At 41.7% G+C, this 26,399-nt stretch overlaps 1 protein-coding gene across 3 annotated transcripts in view; it reads left to right on the plus strand.

Annotated features, from left to right (window-relative positions):
- THRB (thyroid hormone receptor beta) overlaps positions 1-26,194 on the plus strand; it is a 36,195-nt gene extending 10,001 nt beyond the window's left edge. For 2 of the 3 annotated variants that reach the window (XM_050890982.1, XM_050890983.1), the window contains exons 2-7: positions 8,603-8,703; positions 12,653-12,800; positions 14,600-14,805; positions 18,004-18,150; positions 23,198-23,456; positions 24,939-26,194. In XM_050890982.1, the coding sequence (XP_050746939.1) occupies positions 8,603-8,703; positions 12,653-12,800; positions 14,600-14,805; positions 18,004-18,150; positions 23,198-23,456; positions 24,939-25,180 (1,103 nt within the window). In that variant the 3' untranslated portion in view covers positions 25,181-26,194. The remainder of the gene's footprint in view (positions 1-8,602; positions 8,704-12,652; positions 12,801-14,599; positions 14,806-18,003; positions 18,151-23,197; positions 23,457-24,938) is intronic. The other variant, XM_050890984.1, reaches the window with a different exon arrangement.
- The last annotated feature ends 205 nt before the right edge of the window (positions 26,195-26,399 follow it).

Below are 26,399 nucleotides of genomic sequence, written 5' to 3' on the forward strand. Positions count from 1 at the left end.
GTTATTCTAAAATATAAGAAAGCACTTCAGCTTCTCCAGTTATTACAGTACATTAAAAACTATTATTTCCTGATTATCTGTCACAAATTCTGATGAAAGACTTGAATTTTAAAGGAAAAAATTGTGCTCCAGAAAATCCAGAGGTGGAGGTGTGGTTTTAGCTTTGCATCTGCTTGTTGCTCTGTTATCTTTTGTGCTGTAGTGTACGCTGTTAAAAGGTAGCAGCACAATATTCATGCAAGAGCTGACAGTTCTATTAAGGAAGCCCTTTTGGACCTGATCCTACCATAGGAGACAAGCAACCAGATACACTTTGTTTTCTACAGGAGGCTGTGAAATCTGATGAGCAGAACAGGGCTCATCATCATGAGAACGAGGTGCTATCCCCAGTTCTGTCCCAGAGAGCTTGAACTGGAATATTTTTCCCCTCTTATGGTGCGGCCGGCCGTGGTGAGCTTGCGGCACTGCACACTGGATGGGTGATGCTCCGGGGGAGCCCGTGCCACCCTACCCTTGCACAGAGGCTGAGCAGATAGGCACAAGTGTCCCTGGATCTCCTCACACCGCCCGTACAGTGAGGAGGAGTACCCAGTGACAGAGTAGAGGTAGTGTAGTCAGGAAAGTACAAAAGAAATATGTACAGAGGTCTGGAAACCTCAGTATCCCCACGTTTGGTGTGTGCGCAGTGTTTTGGCCATTTGGACAACGTGGGAAATAGGTCTGCAAAGTTAAAACCGGGATGTGAGTTGGCTTTCGCTTCCCTTTGCACAGTCATTTCCCGGACAAAGTTAATGAAAGATGCCCGCAAGTGTCTCTGAAGTTAGGCTTTAACTTCAGGCTCTGTGGGGGCGGACCAGAAGCAACCAGAGGCTGCCCCCCAAACCGAGGGTTTGCAGGCAGGAATTCTTGAGTTGAGCTGTAGCAGTGCTGGCTCCTCAGCGCTGTGTCTCGCCTTGCTTCCCAGATACAAGGTGAGGTTAATGCCGTCTTTTTAAGGGTGCTGGGTATGGTGGGAGAATGGGGCTTTGAAAGTTGTTATTGTTGTTATTATTATAATTGGAATTGTCATTATTATTTCTCTTTATGTTTTCTCAGGCAATTTATGTGCAGCTGAGAATACGTACTGTATTGACTGCTAGAGTATGCGACTAAATTAGTCCAAACTGAGTTCTCAGCGGTGTGAAAACGTTAGGGTACTTTCTGAATAGCTAAGAAAATGCAACATGGAGGTTATGTCAAAATGTCTTCTCATCAGTGCAGGGAGTATGTGTGCATATAATCAATTTACAAAAACACTGAGCATTTGTCATCTTGGCCTTTGGAGCCGAGCAGCTCCCAGTATGTTAACAATTATTTGGGGCTTAAAAATTATTAATTTTGCTTTTGACCACCCATCTAAGGGGATAGCACTGATCAGAAAAATTGCATCTTATTCAGCAAATCATTATGCATTTGGAATTACATGTTTCTTTTTTAATAAAAATGTCAGTGGAAAAAGTGGTTTCAGCTCCTTTACTGTAACCTTTCCACAACCAAATGAAGGATGGGAAAGAGAACTAAGTCATACTTTGCTTTTGCATGAGTAGTAAAACTGATGTTCGGCAAGGCTTAGATTTCTAAATAAGTTACTTGCAATACTAAGCTATGGTCTCTAAAAACATTTAAATAATTTTGGGGAAAAAAATTGCATGGTCTGACTCTTACAGTAGTGCATTTTGTACCTGTAGTTGGTAATGGATGCAAGTACAGTACCAATCGCAGCAGTTTAAGCGATAACACAGTTTGGGCTAAAATGTTTTCAGCACATCTGTGCAAAATGCACTACTGTTGATAAGGTTTCTGACTCAGCCCAAAGAACAGGGTTAATACATAGAAAAGTCATTGAGGGAAAAGAGCCTATAAAAAATGTTCCAAATTCTGTCTTTGCAGAATCTCTTGCCAAGTTTTAGTAATTCCATAAATCAAAGAATGTCAACAAAGATCAAAATTGCGGACAAGCAAGCCAGTTAGCTAACAAGAAATGTGTGAATCTGTTTAACAACATTCTCAGTGCTTCCAGGCTCGATGGAGAAATAAGCAATTTTTCTCAGTGGGAGTGATTTAAAGAAAGTGGGAAACAAGGATCAGTGTTATCAGCCCAGCCTTTCAGATCAATATTGATAATAGCACAAACAAGAATCGAGTATGCTTTTTCTCACTCAGCTCTATGCTTTTTCCGATAAACACTCTATTGAAGCTTTTTCTACACAGGCGTGTCAAGGATGATATCTGGATGATTCTTGTAATTTTTTGTAATTTGCAAAGAGTTACAATGTGACTGTGGAATCAGTAGAACAGCAGTATGAATTTTCTTTTCAGTTCTAATACAGTTGGGGATTCTCAAGGTAGTAATTAATTTCATCTTTTTCATTTTCATACTGCAGTGTCTAGTAAGTGAATACGAGCTTACTTGATAAGTCCTAAAATCCTCATTTTAGTGAGTGGTCTCTAGTCATGCAAACCATACCAGATGGGGGAAAGAAAGATTTCAGGGAATATATTTAATACATGACTCTGCCAGTGTACAGTGAAAATCAAAATACTGAGTAATGGTCTTAAAACACAAGTGTCCTTGTGCAATAGCAAAAAATGGCTTTTTCTGCTTGCAAGGTATAAGCCTATGGTGGATCAGGAACAAGCTAATAAGGAACATCTGATTTGACACAGACATAATTTGTTTGCGTCGATGTCACTCATATCCCTGTTCGGTAGTCAAATACGGTTTGGGTCCTAGAATTTTTTAAGGTGTGGTTTAATCCCTAGGCCAGTATTACATTATCTGTACAGACAGAGACCTGGAGATGTAAAGTCTGTGCAACAATACTTTAACAAAACTGAAATCGGTTCTTTGCTTTTCTCAAAACATGCTTTTTTTTTAATATGTGCCAGGTACAGAGGAAAAAAACAGGATCATTTTTCAGGGGTTGTTTTCATTTAAATAGCTTTCTTTGCCTTGTTGCGGGGAGTGGGGTGGGGAGGTGGGGCAAGAATAGCCATCGAGTGTCTCATTTGTGTCTCTCCAATCTGTTACACTGTGCAGGGTCACATATACTGCTTTAAGGTGTCATTCCTGCAAATGGTAATTTGAGAGTGTGGACATACAGCATTAATGAAACAGAGTACCTCAGATGGCTGCATAGGTTAGCAGATCTCATTCTGTCCTTGCAGCTGCTGGGGCAAACTCACTGCGCATTTTCCTATCGAAGGGAATTGTTTCTTGCCATACCTCTACAAAGCTACAGTTACGATTTAAAAGATATTGTAAATCACCATCAAGATTGGTTATAATGGATTATACAACATATTCTTCTAGATAGGGGCAACTGGTCCTGCTGAGTACTTAGCCTTGCCAAGACAGTAAGATTAGGCGGACTGGCAGGTGGGAGTCTGGGGAGCAAAGGAGTTACTTTAGGCTGCAGGGGAAACACCAGACATGGCAGGTCAAGGTCATTCATTGGTGTTCTCCACTCAAAGCAAAGATCCAAGGAGGGCATTGGGATGAACAATGTCAAGTCATACTTGACAGATAGTTAACTTTGAGGATCATATGGGATGCACCAAATGATAGTCCATGAGGATGCTAGAAAACAGCAGACAGAGGCTTGAAAGACCAAGGAACAATATTGGTATTGTACAGTTCAGTGAGATTGGTGTTGCTTTTGAACGGTTCCTCTTAGCTATTTATTTAGTAGGTTTTGACCAAGAAATAAAGGATGAAATTTGAACACCAGAAATAGGAACCTACCCAGTGTTCCCATGAGATTTGTCATCAGACATTCTTCTTTCGTAAGAGAGCACCTGGGTTACTCTCATCTGCTTCTTCCACACAGTTACTATTTTTCGTACAGAGTTATTAAACACATAAGATGCCAAAGTACTTGCTGATGTGAGAGACAAGTCCCTATTAGTCTGCCCCTCCTCTTTTTTCCCCAAGTGCTGCAAGGAGTAAGAGAAGTCTGTTGCTCTGCTTCTTCCCCATACCATCCAACAGACAACTCTGCTGCCATCCACAGCTTCCCCAAGAATCTCCATTGCACTGTTCATAGCTTCCATGCTGGCACCAAGTTTAGAAAAACACTGTTGAATTTCCTCCTGCTAATATTGTTTCTAACTGAGTAGCAGCAAAAATGCACTGAGGCTGCTTATCTGCACATCTTACAAATGAAATTGCATTGAATTTATACAGAGGTCAGACTGGATATTTGCGACTACTAGAAATTATTTACAGTGGATGTTACGGTTTGTAAGAACTGAATGTAAGTCCCTTATTCCTCTTGGCATGATGTCTGTTTGTCTGAATTGTATCTTTTTAAAATACTCCTGACAGTCCAATTTTCCTACTTTCTAGCAGTTTCTGACCCCATTAGCTGTTGGAAGGAGGGTTAAAAATATACAAAAGTGTGGATATCACTCTCAGCTTTGTAATAGAAAAAAGATGTTTATTGCACACTTTTATTGCCAATGATTTCTTGGGATAAGAGTTTTCTATCCATGTGTCCTGTTGAATCAGTAGAAGAGTTCAAAGTGTGTGCTTACCTTGTGACATGGGCACAATCCTGCAAAAGTGATGAACATAATATTTAACATTTAAGTAGCTTAAATAGCTGGCACTTAACATTTCCAATGCAGCAAAATTGGGAATGTGGTTGCATGTAAGGATGCCGTTTTTAATTTCTGACTAGGAGTGCCTGTAGGAGATTTGTCTTTTCTGCCAGATCGGAAACTGTTTCCTGGGTTGGATGAAGTCACGGAACTGCGAGCAGGAGATGAACACCAGTGGTCACATGTGCAAGCTACTGTATATATTTAAGGAAGCGGTTTAGACAAGTGGTCTCCTGCTCCTCCAATAGAACAAAGCTGCCATTACATGAGCAGTGCTAACCAGATTATATACTTAATGAAATATCAAGGCATTTAATTCAGAAGTAATTCTTGAGGAAGCAAACCAGGGATACTGAATTTTAGAGGACATAGTTTGTGCTATGCCAAGTCTGCGTTTCATGAATAGCACTAACCAGCAATAACAAGAAGCCATTAGGCAAATTCTGCATCCCTTTGCTGACTCTGCTGTCTCCTGTATCAGCTCCATGTTGTGTATGTGTTGCATGTGCAGAGGCAGGTGTGAGCAAAAGGGGGGCAGGATGGAGATAATAGCCTCTGCTAATCCCCTACTGGCATAATGTCCATTAGGAGTCACTGATGTAAATTAGAGTCGAAACCCTGCTGTCTCTCTTCCCTCAAGGTCATAGAACCAGCTCCACGTGTCCACCAGTCTTTATCCAAGCACAACTTGTTCATCATGGAGAAATGTAACCTGAATGTAAATCTGATCTTTTGCTGTATTATAGACTGGTATGATACATCAGTAAGATCTCAGCTCATTCCCCCACTCCCCTTTAAGATGCCAGTAGGAGTATTGGCAAACCTGAGATGCAGGTACCCGGGCACGGCTTCAGAGTGCTCCTGCTTCCCAGCATTACAGAAGAGGGATATATGTTCCTCTCTAACTTGAGGTTCTCATAATTATGCTCAAACTAGACATATGAAGTAGACCATTGTCCTGGTTTCGGCTGGGGTGGAGTTAATTTTCTTCCTAGTAGCTGGTATACTGCAGTGTTTTGGATTTAATAGGAAAATAATGGTGATAACACACTGATGTTTTTAGTTGTTGCTAAGTAGTGTTTATACTAAGTAAAGGATTTTTTAGCTTCTCATGCCCAGCCAGCAAGAAGGCTGGAGGGGCACAAGAAGCTGGGAGGGGACACAGCCAGGACAGCTGACCCAAACTGGCCAAAGGAATATTCCATACCATATGACATCATGCCCAGTATATAAACTGGGGGGCGGATCGCTGCTCGGGAACTGACTGGGCATCAGTTAGCGAGTGGTGAGCAGTTGCATTGTGCATCACTTGTTTTGTATATTCTAATTCTTTTATTATTATTGTTGTCATTTTTTAAATTGTTATTATAATTATTATTATTTTCTTCCTTTTCTGTCCTATTAAACTGTCTTTATCTCAACCCACGAGTTTTACTTTTTTCCGATTCTCTCCCCCATCCCACTGGGTGGGGGGAGTGAGCGAGCGGCTGCGTGGTGCTTAGTTGCCGGCTGGGGTTAAACCATGACAACCGTACAAATACTTCCTGCCTTCTTCCTTCTTTACTTTCTCCTAATCCACTCACCAGCCCCCAGAAAGTTCAAGTATTTTAAGCTCAGTTAATTTCAAGTATTTTCTCTCTGATTTGGGCTTTTCTTTCTGGAGAACTTCTGGCAAGCGTAGCCTTAGGAAGGCACTCTCATTTAAGCTGTCTGTTACTGAGCTGACCCTCTGTCACGTTAGTCACAGGAAGATGACAGCCACCCCTCTTGCAGCATCCTCCAACAGCTTTCTGCTGCCCTGCGTCTTGTTGCTGGTTGCCCTCCATGTGACTGTGGTGTGCCAAGTCCCTGAGCTGTACCGAGCCATACTGGTGTGAGAGCTGCATAAAGACAGCAAGCTTGGAGTCTGGTCTAACATGTGGTGCTACAGATGGGTTCAGCAAGCCAGTGGCAAGGGATAATGTTACCGGCAGCCACATCCAAAGGACTCTCCCTCATTGCACTCATAAATTGCACTCAGCCAGTTGGCAGATGGTGCAAAACTGGGAGGAGTGGCTGGTAAACCAGATGGGTGTGCTGCCATTCAGAGCAACCTAGGCAGGCTGGAGAAATGGGATGAGAGGAATCTCTTGAAGTTCATCAAAGGGAAATGCCAAATCCTGCACTGGGGGACGAATAATAAATGCAGCAGTACAGGCTGGGTCCTGGCCAGCTGGAAAGCGCTTTGCATTGAAGTACTTGGGGGGTTCCTGGTAGGCAGCAAGTTGAACATGAGCCAGCAGCGTGTCCTTGAGGCAAGGAAGGTCAATGGCGTCCTGGTCTGCATTAGGAATATCATCACCAGCAGGTTGAGGGAGGTGATCCTTCCCCTCTGCTCAGCTCTGGTGAAACCCATCTGCAGTGTTGGGTCCAGTTCTGGGCTCCCCAATACAAGAAAGACATGGACATATTGGAGCGAGTCCAGCAAAGGGCCACAAAGATGATGAAGGGACTGGAGCATCTGTTGTATGAGGAGAGACTGAGAGAGCTGGGACTGTTCAGCCTGGAGCAGAGAAGGCTCAAGGAGGGGTCTTATCAATGTGTATAAATACCTGATCCCCCATCAGGTAGAAGGCAGAGCCAGACTCTTCTCAGCGGTGCCCAGTGACAGGACAAGAGGCAATGAGCACAAATAGAAATACAGGGAATTCCTTCTGAAGAAAATAAAATAATCTTTTCTTTTCACTATGAGGGTGACCGAGCACTTGCACAGATTGCCCAGAAAGGTTGTGGAGTCTCCATCCTTGGAGATACTCAAAAGCCATCTGGACATAGTCCTGGGCAACTGGCTCTAGGTGGCCCTCCTTGAGCAGGGGGGTTGGACCAGATGACCTCCAGAGGTGCCTTCCAACCTCAGCCATTCTGGGATTCTGTGAAATACTTACTACACTTTAATAATCTTTTGCGGTTACAGAAATAGCTGCACTTTCCTCCCTCCCCTCAAAGTGAATCTGAGATCTCTGTGTTACATCTGTACAGAGAGATTTTTCAGAAGGAAAAGTTATGTACCATGACTCCATTAATTATGAGTCATGGGAACACTTACTTTGAAAGGTTTGTATTTTACCCTGTTTAAAAGTTCTCTTTAGTTTAGAATTACTTTTTGGTTGCCATCAGAATTGTTTTGGGTTTTTGCTCAAATTGAAAATATGTTTATGTTATCAAAACAAATGTCATCGTGGGAAAAGCACGAAGCATTGCCAATGTTTTTCATAGCAGTAGTATTTGATTTCACTTGTTGGGTGCCTGGTAAACCACTTCAGAAGAGAAAATGTCATTCTCACACGTGCACATACGCACACACACACATATTTGAATGCCCACATATTTTACCCTAAATTCGGGCTATATTAAATGTTCCTGTGGAACACGCCCAGGTCAGGTATGATCAATACAGCTTGGGCTATCTGTTGCTGGTACTTCTCTAACCATTCCTGTGGAGCTGTTTTGAAACAAACGCTCTCTCAGTAAATATTTCTTACTACCAGGTCCCTGAGTCACCCTGCAACCTGGGATCTCATCTTCACTATACAAGTATATCGGGTTTTTTGTGAAACAGAAAAGAGAAATATATTGTATGTCTCGCTGTTGTTTTATTTTTCCACATCAAGGCCTTTGAGGTAAAAATAAATATATTTATTTTTCTGAGGTAGTATTTCACTCAGGAGAGAGCAGTCATGTTCCAACTTCTCTGTCTTGACCAGTAGATGCTGAAACAGTCTGAAAAGTAGAAGATATTATAGACTATGTTTAAAGAAGTCTGTAACATAGTGTGAGCTTTTTATTCAGGCAATTCAGTGCGTTCGGAAGTATGGGGCTGGTAGACAAGATCTGCAGTGGATTTTAATATAATATTTTTATATCAAATGTATCATATCATTTTATATCGAGTTTACATGCCACATCCTCTTTTTCTTTGCAGGGTATATACCCAGTTACTTAGACAAGGATGAGCTATGTGTAGTATGTGGGGACAAAGCCACCGGATATCATTATCGCTGCATCACTTGTGAAGGTTGCAAGGTAAATGGCACAGTGGGAAGGTGGGAATCAGAAATAGCTCTCCAGCTCCTCCATTATACAGACTTCCTGAACTGTGCTGTCAAATAAAACAAAGACAGATTAGAAGCGAATAAGAACATCCAGTACTGATGATAAGCCGTATCTGGCTATGCCGCTGCTCTTCATATGCATAAGGAATATAGTTAATTTTTGCAGTGTTTGCTTCTGAAAAGAAAATGAGAAATTTAGATTTTTGTTGTTGCTGTTTAACTGTTAGCTTTTACATTTCTATTTTTTAATGTTTCTTTGGCCATGTTCTCAGCCAGTGTACATCAGCATACTCCCAGGAACTCCAGTGAAGCTGTTTATGCAATAGCTGAGATTCTCCCTATGCCCATGAAGAGTCTGTAGCGATTAACAGTGTTCCAGTGCCTCTCATTGTCACTGTGAAGAAGCAAAAATCAAAATCCTTTCCACATGCTCATACAACAGTAACATCCATCACTTTGGGAAGCATTGAAGCCCAGTTCAAACAGTTTCAAAAAGATTTTGACTTCTTTAACTTAAGCATATTGAAATGTGCTTTCAGCCCTAAATTGCATCTCCAAAGCTACATGAAAAATTGAAAAAGAGATTGCTTTGGGCAAGTAAATAAAAAATTGAGTAACACAATCAGGCACATCTTACATAAAATTGCCTGAATAGCTTAAGATCCTGTAAGAAAGCTATTCTTTCCTGCAGAAAATAAAAAAATGATTGTTTTTCTAAACAAATGGGACCACACATGTCATGGACTAGTGTCATGGGGCTAAGCCACAAAAGTCGTATTCTGTTCATCCCCGAAGTCTGGAATATTTGGATCTGAGATTTTGGGTTTGGATTGGCTTTAGAGCCCCACATCACAGTAACTCTTGTGTTGAAGTAGTTCCTTCAGTTGTACAGCATTGCCCTAAGTTACATTTATGAAATGCACAAAGACTTAAATATCCTATATATAGCAGATTTGTGGTAATATTCATAATGGTTTTATACACATACATACATAATATGTATGAAAAAATATTTATTTCTGAAAAAAACTGTGGAACTGAACAAGTGATTCTTACACATTTGCATCCCATATACCAGATGATAACAATACATAAAATGTATAAATATGACTTAATTCAGATATAATGAGAAGTAAGCGACACTGTGGCATTATGAAATATATTTTGCTCCCAGCTGAACAGCTATATCTCTCGCCAGCTTTCCTACTAAGGTTTTTGTTACTCCAGCTGAAGTATTTCTTTTTATGTCTACCAGCTATTTTAAAGATGTAGCATACAAAATCTACTTTGTCTTCAGATACAGTTCTTCTGTCTGATGTACAGTTTAAAATAATGCTTATGTGCACAAGGAACTGAGCTAACAATTTGCAGAAAGTAGTTAATTTCTTTCTCTTGCTTATAGTTGGCTTACAAACAGACGGTTTTGTTCTGTTTTGATTCGATTTGTTGTTCTTCTTGCAAATGTATTCATTGTACAAGATAGGGTTTTTTGTGTGGACAGTTTCAACCCATGCTTTGGAGGATCTGCATGCACACTTCAAGTTGTATGATTTATCAGCAAAGTTATATGTAATCAATTCTCAATGAATTTGACACTTACTAGTTGCTTCCATTCAAAATCACTTTAATTTTGTAACAACATTAATCAGGGCTGACAGCCAAAAATTTGCTTTGGCAAGTGCTTTCATGAACAAAGCATCCTCACTCATGATTTCTGAAGAGTAAATTGTAAGGAATTTAAACACAAATAAACCTACAGTGAGTTCTGACGTCACTGAAAAGTTTCTCCAGACTGTACCCGTTGCATCTATTGCTATTTAGGTGCATAGTAAAGGAATTCGGGAAAAGAGTAGTTGCCTTACAATAAAATGTGCTTTCTTGATGAAAATAACACTTCTGTGATGAAGTGTTTGGACAAATATAGAGAGCAGCTTCCTTATCACATTGTATCTAGAGATCATCAAAGAGTTTTTTTGCAAAAAGTTTCTGAGAAATGCAAAGAAATGGGAAGATGGAATGTCCTGGTCCCAACACAGGTGGTGAAGAACCTTGCCGTTGTAAAGCTAGAGCTACGTTAAGTCCCATGCAAGGTTTGGAAAACAGAAGTTCAGTACCACTTCCTGAGATTCATCAGAGATTTTTCCATCTCTTGCTGTAACTAGAGATTACCCCATGTCCCTGGTTGTCCAGAGCCATCTTTGATCTTCAAGGAGGAGAGGAGCAGGTCCTGTCTCTAGGAATTCGTCACAGGGTTGAGAGTGGATCCAAATCCAGTTGTTGGGTAGATGAGAGTTTGAGACCTGATCCAAACGCCACATAAGGACATCTTGCCTGTGATTTCCTGGATTTTGGCTCAACACAACAGGTCCCAGTCTTGCAAAGGCTCACACACATGCTTTATGCAACTCAGTTTAATTGAGATTTCAGGTCTTAACGTTATTAAGGAAGAAAGAGTTGTACTCTTAGCTCGAGCTGGATCTTGTAAGGTAAAACTCTAATGAGGACAAGGCTCTTTATTTTCTTCGCTGGAGTTAGGAGCTCAAGCTGAAATACAGACTTATCTGTACATCTTAATTCAACATTCTGTGTTAAAAGAAATTATACGCTGCTATAAGATTTTACCAGGTGTTATTTAACATGATTAAAAACAGACCTTTCACCTACTGAAGTGAAGAGACTATTCATTAGATAAAATCTCACCTGAAGAGGCTATTCATCAGGTAAAATCTCACTCGAATTTTGCCATTATTTTCACTGAAACAAAAGCCATTCTCAATGGCCTCAGTCAAACAGGACCAGGGTCACAGTGTGTTCTCTATGTCAAGGTGGTCCCAAGCTGCATTGCTGAATGTAGACGGTCACAAACAATGGTGAAACGTGAAATTAAAGTGAAGTCTAAATTTCTTGCTTTACAGCGTATCTTGTCCATATCTTGCAGTCTTGGGAAGTTTATCCAGCTCTTGCAGAAGTCAATGAGAAAAGTCATGTTGAAATTAGTACCAGGATTAGGTCCGTAATGTTCAGAGATAAGTTGTATCTGATTTCTTTACCTAAGGCCAGGGTCTATGGGGTGTATAAATCAATGAATTTAGTGGAGCTACATTAGTGTGCATAAGCTTAGGATCTGACCTCATATCCATGTTGCAATTGGCAATACAGATGTATATTATGATAGATAGATAGATAGATACATAGACAGATAGATAGATAGATAGAATGGATTTATATACAGAGGGATCTTTATTGGTGATGTTTGTTTTGAATACAGAGGTCTGTGGTAAATACAAATCAAATCCTCTTCTCAGAAATACAGATAATTTTAAAATTATGGATTCATTATTTAGAACCAAACACAAAGATTGTGTAAATTGTGTTTGCAGGATTCTTAGTCTTGCCCAGATTGGTTGGTTGGTTATTTGGCTTTGATGGAAAGAAAGGAGTAGAACTGTTTGTTCTTAGCACATACACACCACCATTGTTACTATTTGCAGAAGCTGCTCTTTAATTAAAAGTATGTATATGCCTCTTAATGTCGCTCGAAATGATTATGTAATTTAGAAAGGGGCTCAAAATAAACTCTGTAGTTCAAATACAAAAAAATTTAACACACAGAAACATGAGACTTCAAGAAGACATGTAGACAGTATTTGTCCCTCAAGACAGTATTACTTATGCCTTTACTTACCTAAGATGTCTATATGTTTTTAATTTTTAAGGAGGAAATGCTTCTTGAAACTCAGAAAAGAAATGCCATACACTATAAAACTGGTTTGTTCTTTTCCTCTTTGAGAGTTTCATGGAATGAAGTGTGTTATCTTGCATACTTAGGTACATTCCTACCAAACCAAAGTGGCTCCCAATTTGAAAAAAATTGCACAATGCTAATGCTTTCCAACGTATTTATTTATTGCACTTCTTAGGGTTTTTTTAGAAGAACCATTCAGAAAAACCTCCATCCAACCTATTCCTGTAAATATGAAGGAAAATGTGTGATAGACAAAGTAACAAGAAATCAGTGCCAGGAATGTCGCTTCAAAAAATGTATCTTTGTTGGCATGGCAACAGATTGTAAGTATATTTTTCTGGTTTTCTTTGTTTTCTTTTCTTTTTTTTTTTTTTTAAATGCTTGAAGTATGTTGATTGGTGAAGATTGTTAAAGTAGAGCAGAACTGCCAGCACTTTTTTGTTCTTAATAATTTGTACCGGGGAATTATGCTCATTGCATCAAACCACTTTCATAGAGCTGTAATTTTTTGTTTATCCTTCAGCAGACTGCACCTTCTCCTGGCCTTACCAGGCTGAGTAACAGTAGGAATGTTCACTCTTTGGAGGAGAGGAGGGAGAAATGCATCTGGATGGACACTTTGCTCGAGAAAAAAACATCTTGTTTAGAAAATTCTGGAGGATGTGAAATTGAATGTCGTTGTATGAGTCATCCTGCAGTTGTTTGTTTTATTTTTAGCCCTGAAGAAGTTATCTACTGCAAAGAATTCAACTCTCATTCTAAAGAACTAGAAAATATGGCTGTAAGATTAACCCTTAGGGATCTTCTTTCCCTGCCGTTGCACAGGGATTTACACCGATAACTTCAATTAGTGCAAATGGGAGGAAGTCACGTAAATCCCCCTGTGCATTAATGTTAATGGTTGTTGCCGGTGTAATCCTCTGCAGAAGAACTGACAGGAAAACAGGCCCAATAAACAACAGAAAAATATTCTAACTTAGTATTTTTCATTGTTAATGTAACGTGTAACAGTGCCTTCTGTCTAGAGGGAAATAGAAGATGTGACACAGTTTCGTTTTAGCCAGGTAGACCTTCGGGAGAGGGGCTGGATAACCCTGGCTCACCAGTTCGCATCCAGCCCAGTCTGACACAGCAGGCAGTGGTGAGCAGCGGCCAGGTAGCGGCTGTACAGAGTGAGAAGTTTCTCTTGAGTCTGGTTCTGACCAGGAGGTGCCATTACCATAAAGCTGCTATGGCCTTTGCGGGCTGCAGCTACGTTACGCACCAAAGGAGCTGTCACTGAGCACGGCAGACAGGCCAGCTGTTCTCCCAGCTCGAGAAGGGGTTCTCCCACCTTCGGGTTAAAACGTGTGAACAGAAGCGTGTAAGCAGGGCTTTCGTTGCTCCTGCCTGCCTGCCACCAGTTGTCAATCAGAATGGTCCTCCTCTGCAAAAGTGGGCCAGTCTGTTTAAATGGCCTATTCACGTTTGCGTGCAAAATGGGATAAAACCTTCAGTGGTGGTCAGAGATGGTGCAGCCCCGGGGCCTGTGTGTCTGGCATCACTGGAAACAGGAGGGCTCTAGGGAAATGCCACAGAACAGCACCATTTGTAGGGCTTAAGAAAAGAGCCGAAGGCAGATTGTTTCTGATCATGTCATGCAACAGGTAGTTGAGCCTCTTGTGAACAAGTACTCTCACTTTCTTAAATCCACGTTACCTTCTGCTGGCTTACAAGAACACATTCTACACAATTCAGAGCAGTGAGCTTGCTGATACTACTTGAAAGAAAACAAAAGTGCGTCTTTCCCAACATGGATTACTCCAAGTCCGTTATAGGAGCACTTTCTTTGAGTCCTCACAAAGCTTTTACATATTAGTTTTATTGGTGGAATAAGCCACTGAAGGCAACGGCGGTGTACAAAACGTTACCAGAAGGGTAAGTCATTCTTTGCAATCCAGGCTTCTGAGAAAATGAAATTTGGAGGGAGAAATAAGAGAACTGTGTCAACTGTGGGTCTTACCAAAGTACTTCTTTACTGATTAGTTAAGGTGTTTGTAATCAATTAGTACCATAGAAAAGACCAAAGTTCAGACAGCCTTAAGAGCTTCCTGCCATTTTGGTATGCTTTTTCCCCTGCTAGTGGTGTTGGATGACAGCAAGCGGTTGGCAAAGAGGAAGCTGATAGAAGAAAATAGAGAGAAGAGACGTCGGGAGGAGCTGCAGAAAACCATTGGGCACAAACCAGAGCCAACGGATGAGGAATGGGAGCTCATCAAAATTGTTACTGAAGCACATGTGGCCACCAATGCACAAGGAAGCCACTGGAAGCAGAAAAGGAAATTTCTGGTAAGGACTGTAGCCTTTTACACTGCTCTTGGAGCCAGGTTCCTTTCTTTCTTCTGAAGTCCCTTCCCAACATTGCAACCCCAAAGAGGGTATATCTGCCAGTGCATTGACATTTCTGAAAAAAGGATATTTTTTATAGTTACTACTTGCTTATTCTTGCCTGAAGCTCGGTGTTTGATCAGACCATGTATTTCAAAAGATAAACAGCGTGTTGCTAAGTTAAGGCTTACCCAGCTGGATACTTCTAATGTGCTATGATAAGAAAAAGTAGAAAAATTGTTTCACTCCTGATTAACAACAGTAGCAGTCTATAAAGCATACCATATCTTTTTTTATATATTATATCTAGGGATAGTTGTCTTTATTAGGGACTAGCATGCAACATATTGTAAGTATTAAAACAATGTAAAGTTTTAGGGGAAAGCTGATATTTTTTATTAATAACTCTTGTTTTTTGCTTCCTTGTTCCAAAGTGAACACATTAATTAAAATAAATTTGGCAAAGAAAAATGAATTTCAATGAAAGCAGGATGATACATACACTATAGCATTGGGATTGCAGACTACAAGACAACTTAAGTTTTCAGCCTATAACTAAGGATCAGAAAATAAATGATGATTTGTGATGCTCAGCCTTAGAAAAGGATTTATTTGATTTTTCTAAATCAATTTTTAAAGGAAGTAAGTGCAGAATGCAAAATGCTTATACAGCACAAAAGAGGGATTATAGACTGCATTTCAGGAATACACAGGGGTCTTTAACAGTCTGTGTATACCAAATCAGATAGAGAATACTCATTTTTTGCAAGCCTAGGCTCCTGCTGCCTAATTCACCATGGGAATCTCAACCCACTGTTAAATTGCTAAGAAAAATTATATATTTAAACCAGCTGATCCCTTTTATAATGTTTTGTTAATTCCAGTGGCACTGTCTAAATTTCTATATGAATGGCTGCATGTTCGTAGTAGCATGCAGTCAGGAAACCACAGCCAGTGATCGCTGGCAAGAAGCAACAGAGCACTTCCCAGTGGTGCTGCGCAGCAAGGTTTGCGGCGCTGGTTTTAGCAGACCAAGAAGCAGCTGCAACAGTGTGTTTGGTTGCTTACACGGGAGTGCTGTTCTTTGGGTATCGCCTGGTTTGGGATAAAGCATGGGGAGCTTGAGGTTGGGGCTGGGAATGAGTACACTGCACCACGTAAAATGTGGTCGTTGAGGGACTTCAGGCTCTGGAGACGGTCACAGCGGAGGGGGAGCCTCCAGCAAAGGGTGCCCAGAGGCATGGCATGAAGTGCTGTAACAACAGGGCTATTGGGAGAGGGGACAGATGGGGCAGAGGCAGGGGTGGCAGCTGTAATGGGCGGTTCAGAAACCAGCTGTGACTTCCACAGCTGGTTCCTAGGTCAGACCAAACTGCTCTCGATGCTCCCTTGCTTCAGGGCCTCCTGGTTCTTTGCAGTGCTCACATGCTGAAGCCCAGTGGTTTCAAGGCAAGCGTAGGAAGCTCACTGACACCTTGCAGTGAGCACAGAAGGGAAAGCCCGGGATGGCATGCCAACCCCAGGTGGAGGGCTTTGAAAGCCCCTGCCACAAGCTGTTGAAGAGCAAGAGGAGCTGACCACATGCCCCAGGAGCTGTGCGTCGGTCCTTAGGCAGCTGAGGCTGGTTCTTCAACAGCAGGAGCTCCTTTGAGGTCTGGACCTCTTTTCCTGCTGAGGTGAGTTAGGTGGCAAGGGCTCTCCAGTTGCATGCCCTTCTGGAGCATGTTAGCTTTAGCTAGCGATACTGACTTCTTTTGCCTTTCCCAAGAAAATGCTATGTTCTTTCTTTTTCTCCCTAACAATGTTATGCATGGTTTTAAGCATTTGGTCTTCTTGCTTGGAAGTGATGAAGGTTGTTTATCATGAGCACTCAGACAATGTGGTTTAGTTGCCCAAGATTCAAGGAGGCAGGGAGCCTAGAACTGGGATTATTTGAGTTTTTTAGTCAGAATCGTCAGATAATTGAGCCCAGTCCTCTTCATTGTTCCTTTACAATTGGTGCTTGCTTTATTAACGCATTGCTGAGTTTTTTCTTGAAAGAAGTTAGATTTGGATTCAGGTTGGTGACAGAGCTGTGGAAGGATCTTTTATGATGCGTTGCTTTAAAAAAACTGCCAAGCACAAGTTTTCATTATAGACAGCACTTTCAGCACCTCCCCTGTTCAAGTGCCCTTATGTAATTGTCATGAAGTCCATCAGTCTTAAAGGCCTTCTTCTCTGGGTTTTATCCATTTTTTGAGTCTCTAATGTGAACAAAATGGAACCTCTGCATGGTGGTTGGCAGGTCTTTTACAACCGCAAAACCACACTTAGCAAACAGAACAGCTTTGATATGCCTGTTTTTAAAATACACGGTAACATTGACGAGCTGTCAAAAAATCAGGTTGAAGTGCGGTTGGAATAAAAAAACACTCATCGCAAATTCTGCTTGAAACCATTTCATTGTATATCCCTATTGAAATCCTCAAGATATGATTTTTTTTCTCTTTTGGAGAAGCCTTGGACTGAAGTCATGCAGAAGGTGATTTTCAACCAAAATTTTACCCAGACAAGTTCAAATTCTAGTCACTTTATCCAGACTAGCTTTGTGTTAGCCCATTCTTAGTCATCATTGTTTTAGCCTAGTTTTGGAAACGGGCCTTGGCAGTTGCCTGGAGCTCTGTGATACTAGGCAATCTGTTCTGGGGAAGATTTCAGAACTTCAAGTAGGTGAAAGAGCCCAATTCTGCAAATTTCTCAGCATCTTCTCGGGGGTAACAAGTCACCTCAGCTCCCTTCACTTTTAGAGAAACTTGAGCGTTCTCAGCACCTCTAAGAATCAAGAACATGCCTATATATTTAAGCAAAAAATGCATATGCTACACCCACAAAATACTCAGATACAGGCACAAGGAAGAAACTGCATGTGCACAAAAATACAGCTGCCCACACAGGATGGGTAGCGGCATGCCAGTCACCCATTTCTCTGTGCCGTCACCTCTTTCACAAATGCCTTACAAACAAATTCGCATTTTGTGGTGTAATGGGCATTACTTATAAAGTGAATAGTGTTAGTTTTTATTTTGGCATATCTTCCATCGCCAAGCAGGACTTTTTAGAGTATAAAATAATTGTTCTAAGATAGATTGCTCCTTTAAATATCTTTGTTTATATCCTTAGCCAGAAGATATTGGGCAGGCACCAATAGTTAATGCCCCAGAAGGTGGGAAAGTGGATTTAGAAGCCTTCAGCCAGTTTACAAAAATTATCACACCAGCGATTACAAGAGTGGTGGATTTTGCCAAAAAGTTGCCTATGTTTTGTGAGGTAAGAAGACTTCCTTGCACTCTTTATTTATATGCCTGTTGTTAAAAGCTGTTCAAAATACTCCTGGCATGGAACTAAAAAAATTCACTATGTTTAAAATGAGAAAAATTAAAGAGACTCAAAATAGATGGGACTAGAGTCATCTGGATTTTTATGAGTTTTCTTTTTCCTGTGATTACTGAAATCCTGATTTTGTTCATCTAGAAGTCATCATGGTTCATTAGGGACTCGAATGTGTCTTTAGAGGTGGCCTTGAACAAAGCAAATGAACAAAAAGAGACTGTCTAGAAGCATCTTTGATACGTTTAATCAGATCTTCCAGCATACACTTCCCTCTGTGCTTTCTGGCTCCTTGGCAGGTACAGTATTGTGGAGTTGGGTCTACGCAGTAACAAGTTCTTCAAATTCAGGAAAGCATCCCTATCCAGGAATGGCACTTGCCTCATTGTGTTCCCTAGGCATGCTTTTCCTGAACGGGGAGGTTGTGCTTAAAAAAGTCTGTAAAAGTAATGGATTGTCATTCCAGGTAGATACTCACGTGTAAAATATACAGTAAATAGACTCAAATAGACTTGGTTGCATATTAGGCATACAGAGGCCCTAGGCTGATCTCATTTACACCAAGGTATCGTTTTTATCGAAGGAGCAGATGGAATGGCTGATGATATTTTTTTCCTAACTTAAAAAATGTTATCATCAGAACTGCAGCCTGAAATAATATTTCAGTCTTAATAATTTTAATAATTTTAATGATTTTAAGTCTTGTGAGTCCCTTAGGATCCACAACCATGGGATTTTTAACATGGAAATATCCCCAATCCAGCCGTGGAAGGATGCCTGCCTGCTCACCCACACTGCAGAGCAACATTTGACTCTGCTGGTGAAATGCCAAGTGAATGACATTCAAAATGGGAGTGACCATGGTCAATGAGTTCATTGGGCTCCCTAACTCGGGAACAGTGTTTCTTCCTAATAACTAAACATCAGTCAGGAAGGAAGTTTAAGGCAGCCATAGCATTTTACTCTTCTGTGGCTGGCAGCTTTTCTTTAAGGTCAGTCAAGGAGAGCTATTTATGTCCTCTGGCACCTACAGAACAAGAAGAGGTAAATATCAATAGTTGGCATAGTGTAAATAGCTCTCCCTGGCTAACCTCAGCATTGGCTCCATCAGCCAAGAAAGCATGAAATAGTGGCCAAGCATGAAGATTTTAAAATACAAGGAATGTGTCCATAGATCAAGAGGCCCTTGCAGCATTCAGTGTCTGAGGGAATCTGTCTTCTCTGATTTGTTGTTTGTTGGTGGGAAGTTGCAGTGACATACGAAGGTAGTCTTTTTAATTTAGAAAGCTTTGCCAGTCACACACAGACTGCAGTGCCCATCTGACATCTCCTGCCCCTCCTGGCTACCGTGGGCCCACTTGTGTCAGAGCCAGGCAGGAAGTATGGCTGAAGAAGTCGAGGCGTCATTGGGCATGACCCCTGTAGGTTATGCAGCTCAGCTAGGACAGGCTTTGTTTACAGCTGAGCCACTGTGTAAACCTGACACCCATATACAGCAAGGTCTGATGGCAGAGTGAGGGACAACTCCTTGTGAACACAAAGGAATAGGACAGCCATCCTCTGAGTTGTCATATAGCTCCTGCTGTAGCGTAAAGAAAATGACAAAGATTTGCTCCTTTTTGAAGGGGCGCCGTCCTGTTAACTTTATTTCAGTTACGGTTTTTAACCCATATCTTTTTCTTAGAAGCAACACTGTGTGGGCTGTAGATTTGTTTATGAGAAAAAGCCCTCTTTTCTCCCATAGGACCTGCAGAGCATTTAAACATTATCTCAGTTCTTAGCTTCCACAGAGGCTCAGGCTGAGTGTGTAGTAAATCTCTACGAAGGAGGGGCATGGCAAAGAACATCCATGGCCACTTATATATTTACGGCTACTTTTCCTTCTTTCTCTCTTCTTTGGACACATGCACAAGCCAGCGAAGCACTGTGAGTGCCCAGCTTACTTTGTGTGCATCCATTGGCCCATGCCTCAAAGCAAGAATCTAATCCTAGAGTAACTGAAGTATAATGAAAACTTCATTTACTTCTCAGCATTTCTGCTGTTGTTTTCTTCTTGCACTTCTTTCTGCTTAGAAGATGAAGATTGAGGAGCATTTAATCAGTTTGATGTGAGTTTAAGTGTCACAGGCATCAGTGGTTCCACGTTGGGTGAAGCTGCGTAAATACCCTTCTAGGTAGCTCAGCTCAGCTCAGTTCCGTGGTGCTGCATTACACGTGTGCTGGCTGTTAGTACATCCTGCCAAGGTGAGCACCTCAGGTTCCTGCCTTTTGCTTTTTCTCCCTGCAGAGAGAGAAGGAAAGGACATGTGGCAGATAATCAGTCACATTTGTTGACCCCACTCCTGGAAGGTGGTCTGGTAGCAACGCTCAAGTGATGAACGTAGGTAGCATTGAAACCTGCGTAGCTGGGAGCAGAACTGACGTTCAAGCCCTGTGTCTTTGGTAACTGCTGCTACTGGAAGATGAGACCTCAGGCTTGGCATCTGTGAAACGGATGTCCTGTGTATCCTTCAGAATTAGGAAAGCAGGTGAAGGACAGGCATAGTCAGATCACCACTACCATAAAGAAGTTTTAAGAAGGTTCAAGTAGGAAGAGAAATTCTTCTTGGTTTAATGGCTCACAAATAAAACAGCTGAAGCATCACGATATATCTTCCCTGCTGTTATCTGTTTCTTTTCCACCATTCTTCCTTCTCCTTAGTCTTTTTTTCTTCATTTCTCTTTTCTTCTCCCTTCTCCTTTCCTTTCTTTCATGTCCCTTTTTTCTCTGCAGTTACCTGTTCCGATAGCTCTTCATGGTTGCTCTCACATATCTCCTTTCCTTTCTTCTCTGCTCTGCTCCTCTCTCCTCTTTTCTTCTCTCTCTTCTCTTCTCTTCTCTTCTCTTCTCTTCTCTTCTCTTCTCTTCTCTTCTCTTCTCTTCTCTTCTCTTCTCTTCTCTTCTCTTCTCTTCTCTTCTCTTCTCTTCTCTTCTCTTCTCTTCTCTTCTCTTCCCTTCCCTTCCCTTCCCTTCCCTTCCCTTCCCTTCCCTTCCCTTCCCTTCCCTTCCCTTCCTTCCCTTCCCTTCCCTTCCCTTCCCTTCCCTTCCCTTCCCTTCCCTTCCCTTCCCTTCCCTTCCCTTCCCTTCCCTTCCCTTCCCTTCCCTTTTCCGCTCCGCTCCTCTCCTCTCCTCTCCTCTCCTCTCCTCTCCTCTCCTCTCCTCTCCTCTCCTCTCTTCTCTTCTCTTCTCTTCTCCTCTCTTCTCTCTTCTCTTTTCTCTTTCCTCTTTCCTCTTTTAAAATTTTATTCTTATTTCTTACTCTGTTTCTTTCCCTACTTCAGTCTCAGCAGCCAAATGGTGGCATTGTTGTTGGGTAGCGAGACTGCTGCTGTGCCTGTGCAGCCTTCCCCACTGCTGCTGAGCTGAGTGTGATCTGCAGAGAAAGTGACTTGCCCTGAACAGGATGAGTCATTTTTCTTGTGCATCAAACACTTCACACCTGAAGTTGGCATTGCTGGAAAAATAGCTGCATGATTCAACTCCTTTTTCTTACTGTGGCTAGCTTTGTGCTTAAAACTCTAACAGGGAACTGCTTTCCACTTGCATTAGGTAACTGTCTGGCATCCACTCTACATCATTTTACACCAAATCAATGTATTTGCTTTGCAAGTACAGAGTTGCCACGTCAACCTATAGTTGGTGGGGATTTTTTCATTTTGAATTGCAAATCAGGTAAATATAATAACTTTATTTGAATCAGAAATGGGTGGAATTTTGCATCCTTTCAAGCCAAGTAGAAATGACTTGATTTTTCATATATGTGACCTTTGCTGTTCATTTAGTGACAGTCTCAAAATAGTCTTGGTGGTTTTTGCTATCATTGAATTACCTATGAAAACATAAAGACATGCTTTACAGAACACATTCTCCTAATGTGTCAGCATCCTGGTTATACTTTATAAATACAGAACCTACCTCCACCGATTTGGACAGCTTACCTTTTTTAATGTCGTGGAAAAGACGTGTCTAGCCACATGCCCTGAAGATCACGGCATATGCACCAGTGTAAAAGCTGGAGCTATACCATAGATTTTCTGTCTGTCCAGCAATAATGTAGGGAGTCTAGGGAGATCAGCCTTACTAGGCTAAATATAGCTTAAGAAGTTCTCTGTTGTTTAAATGGGCAGCGAGAATTAAAAGTACACGCCCCACTGATTGAGGTATCTCTTCTAGGTACAAAAATTTGTCTCATTCCTTTTATTTAAAAAGCAGTCCACTCTTACAGACCCACCCAAATGTCTCTTTTCCTCTGGTCAGGTAAGAAATAAGCATGGCTGGCAGTGACTTTAACCAGGATGGCTGAGGTCTGTACCAGCCCCAATTATAGTTTATTCTGTTAGGCTAAGTTGTAAGCTGAGGGAGCTCAGGAGTAGAAGAGAGAAGGGTAAACAGCTGAGAACAGTGACCACTTCAGCCATCTCAGTTAGATCCACCCCTTACGGGAGACAAAACCAATAGTATATGTTACCACCAACCTGGCACCTGACAGGTCTGCTTCACCCTTCACACTTTGTGAAATGTTCTGCAAAATGGAAAGCTACGTTCTTAAGGTTTATTGGGCTTAATTTTGTAATGCTCCCACAAACTGAGCGGTCCCACGGAGAGCAGCACTTCTGCAAGTTGGGTCACTTCACCTCAGCATCTGAACTAGCTTGGTTTGCTTTGAGTGTCTTGCCCAGGACCACTTGCCTACAGCTGTGTCATCACTAGATTTCCTAAGGGTGTGTGGGGATGTTAACCTGCTGGCAGATTCTGAAAGCAGGAATGCGAGTCTTGGAGGTTTGTGCGGTGCAGTCGGTCAGCAGCGTGTTTGGAGGGTGGCTGCGCTATGCGAGGTAGTGTCCTGGGGTGTGAACTGCGACTTCATGCTCATGGATTTATTGTAGTTGTAAAACCAACTCAGTTTGGAAAACGTATCTTTTTCTTTACCATTTATAATTTCTGCAGCTGCCATGTGAAGACCAGATCATCCTTCTGAAAGGCTGCTGTATGGAGATAATGTCCCTCCGAGCAGCAGTTCGCTATGACCCCGAGAGTGAGACTTTAACACTAAACGGGGAGATGGCGGTGACAAGGGGCCAGCTGAAAAATGGGGGTCTTGGCGTAGTGTCTGATGCCATTTTTGACCTGGGCATGTCTCTTTCTTCATTTAACCTGGATGACACCGAGGTTGCCCTTCTTCAGGCTGTTCTGCTCATGTCATCAGGTGAGAACAGAAATATATTGGGACCCCAACCATTTTGAAACTCTTTAGTCTTTGTCACAAGCCTCTTTTTAAAAGAAATAGGGTATGTTAGATCTTGTAGTGCTGACTAGAGTAATGTGGGAGAAATTTTCTCTCAAAATCCCGATGCAACTTAGAATTAGTTTGGTGAGCACTAGGAAAAAAATTCAGGGTATTCCAAGAGATGGGCATAAAAGTGGCTTTGGTAACACACCATGCTCAGTTGAGTACTTAGGGAGGAGGCAGGGATGATAATCAGAAAGAAATCAGATCTGGTTCTGAGCCAATTTGCCTTGAATGAAAAACTGATAATTTAGCAACAGTTGTCCTTACAATAAGTTCCCTCTTCCCCCAGGTACTGTCCTGCACTGGACGGGAAGTACAGTTCATACACGTTTCCATCAGTCTTATATGACTTAGTTTGACCTGCCATCTTGTTTTCCTGCTTACCAGCACCACCGCTTGCTAAGGAGCATTTGAGGGCTGTGCTGTTTCCCGACACTGGGACCATTTGCAACTGGTCTCTTGGTGGCGTGATACAGAAGCAGCACAGACCACTTCGTATGATTTCCAAAGAGTTTCTAACCTTCTCAAATCGAGCATGTTTTCAAATATGTTTCCACTGACTCTGCCAGCCCAAAGAGGAAATTCCATTCTTGGGCAGTGGCAGATTTGGCAAGATTTTGTTTTAAGACCACTTTGAAGATTGGGCACTGAATAACAATACACAGACAAGTGATTTACAAGCATTAACTGCGTCGGAGACAGAAAGGTTTCCACATGAATCACAACATGGCAACAGACCTTCCCAATCAAAACATTTTGATTTCTTTTTAGTTCCCTACACAGTGATACATGAATAAGGGTTTCAGAAGGCAGTTCAGAGGACCTGCTTTCCTAGAAGTATCTCCTGAAGAGTGACTTGTGAAAGGAGCTTTCCCAGTGCCTATCTGGGTGCCAGTTGAGACAATCGGCCAAACTTTTGGCCTTTGTTGTTCCTTGGTGCTCCGTAACAGTTTCCTTTGCAGCTCACCTGTGGATCAAAGCTTGATCAAAGCATTGGTCAGACTGTAGAGAAACAGACAGGGAAGAACTGTAATTTAGATATCTGACAAGGAAATTTTTTGGGTTCTTTATTAGTTGTTTTACAGAAAGGTATAGACAGAGCCTTAGCTGAGATCAGGGATCTGTTGCTCTAGTCACTGTAAGGAAACACTTCCCAAACAGCTAAATGGGCAAAGCAGGCAAAGGATGAAGGAAGGATTATCTCCTTGTTTTAACAGGGATAGTAGTGATAAGTGAGGTGGCCAGGGTCACAGAATTTGTTTGTGGCAGAGCCAGATGTCCTTGGTCTCCCTCCTTTCTTTCCTAACGACAGAATCGCCCTATTTTTCCTAATTTATGATCAGGAATTTGTTAAAGTAAATAAGTAATAACGATAATTCTGCTTCTTTGTATCTACAGATCGCCCAGGCCTTGTTTGCGTCGAGAGGATAGAAAAGTGTCAAGAGGGTTTCCTCCTGGCATTCGAACACTACATTAATTACAGAAAACATCATGTTGCACACTTTTGGCCAAAACTGCTGATGAAAGTGACAGACCTGCGAATGATCGGAGCCTGCCATGCCAGCCGCTTCCTGCACATGAAGGTGGAGTGCCCCACAGAACTCTTCCCTCCGTTGTTCCTGGAAGTGTTTGAGGATTAGAGAGACTGGAGCGGTTCTCCGCACCCCCGTCGCACTACTGGCTGTCATTTCATCCCGTTGCCCGGCTCTTCTCACCTCTGTTTGTTCTTCTTCTTCTTTCGTGCTCTTCTGTTTCTTGAGGCGGGGTTGGGTTTTTGTTTGGGTTTTCTTTTGGGGTTGCTGGGGGGCAGTTGTATACACATGGATGAAAACATCCCTTTAATGCGGGTACTTGTGACTATTGCAATTTGTTCTTCAGTCCTTTGATGTGAATGCTTTGACAGCTTAACAGTGAAAATACAAACAGACCAATCTCATTCACCAGCACTTGCGTGGTCACCAGCTCACACACATCATTGCTTGGAAAATATGGGAGAGAAATTGAAGTGGCAGAAAATAAATTGGCCTCCAAGTTAAAACAGCTATTGTTAATTTGACCCTGGCAATTCTGTCTAGTATTACCTCATCTTGCAGGGCACAAGTGACCAATGCATGAGATGAAATTTCTCGTCTTCATCTTTGTTTCTATTGTAACAGTCACCATTATGATCTAGGATCTTCATCATCGTCATGATTCCATCATTATCTGAGGATTGTTCCAGTAGATACAGTTTAACTGTGCCCCATAAATCAAGTACTTAAAATAATGCAGAGTGTTAGAAGGGACTGACTCATTTTTTTCCATGTGTATAAGAAAGTAAGATCCTTCAGTTCTTACTACATTTGAACTCCAGGTAACTTCACTGGAAGGTCTGTTGGAGTAAGGAGGGGAATTTGATCCTCTAAGGTGCTTTTCCTGAGAGTGGAGAGGTCTGCTTTTTCTGAGGTGTGTGGAAAATTTGTCACTCTGAAGGAGAAGGCTCTCTGTCAGGATATCAGGCTTCCCTCAGAGTTATTCAGGGATATGACTGCTTACAGAATGAGGACAAGGAGAACGAAACATACGGGGTGACCTTCAGATGGGACAGAAACCAGCTGTGTTATTGACGACACTCAAGACTGTACAGCTTTATCCCAGTAATACAAATAGTGTTGCTTGGCAGTAATCTTTTGGTTTATATATATATATAAAGTTTATATGCACGTATATATATAATTTTATATATATATAATTACAAATCTTCAGCAGATGTCTTAAACATATTTCCATATTTTTATCTTCTCTCTCTCCTTCTCTCACCCTCTCCTGTGCGTGTGTGTGTTTATGTGTGTTGATCAGCTACGTTCTCCCTCCTTGGTG

Source organism: Gymnogyps californianus, chromosome 2 (assembly GCF_018139145.2).
Source record: "Gymnogyps californianus isolate 813 chromosome 2, ASM1813914v2, whole genome shotgun sequence".
NCBI lineage: Eukaryota > Metazoa > Chordata > Aves > Accipitriformes > Cathartidae > Gymnogyps > Gymnogyps californianus.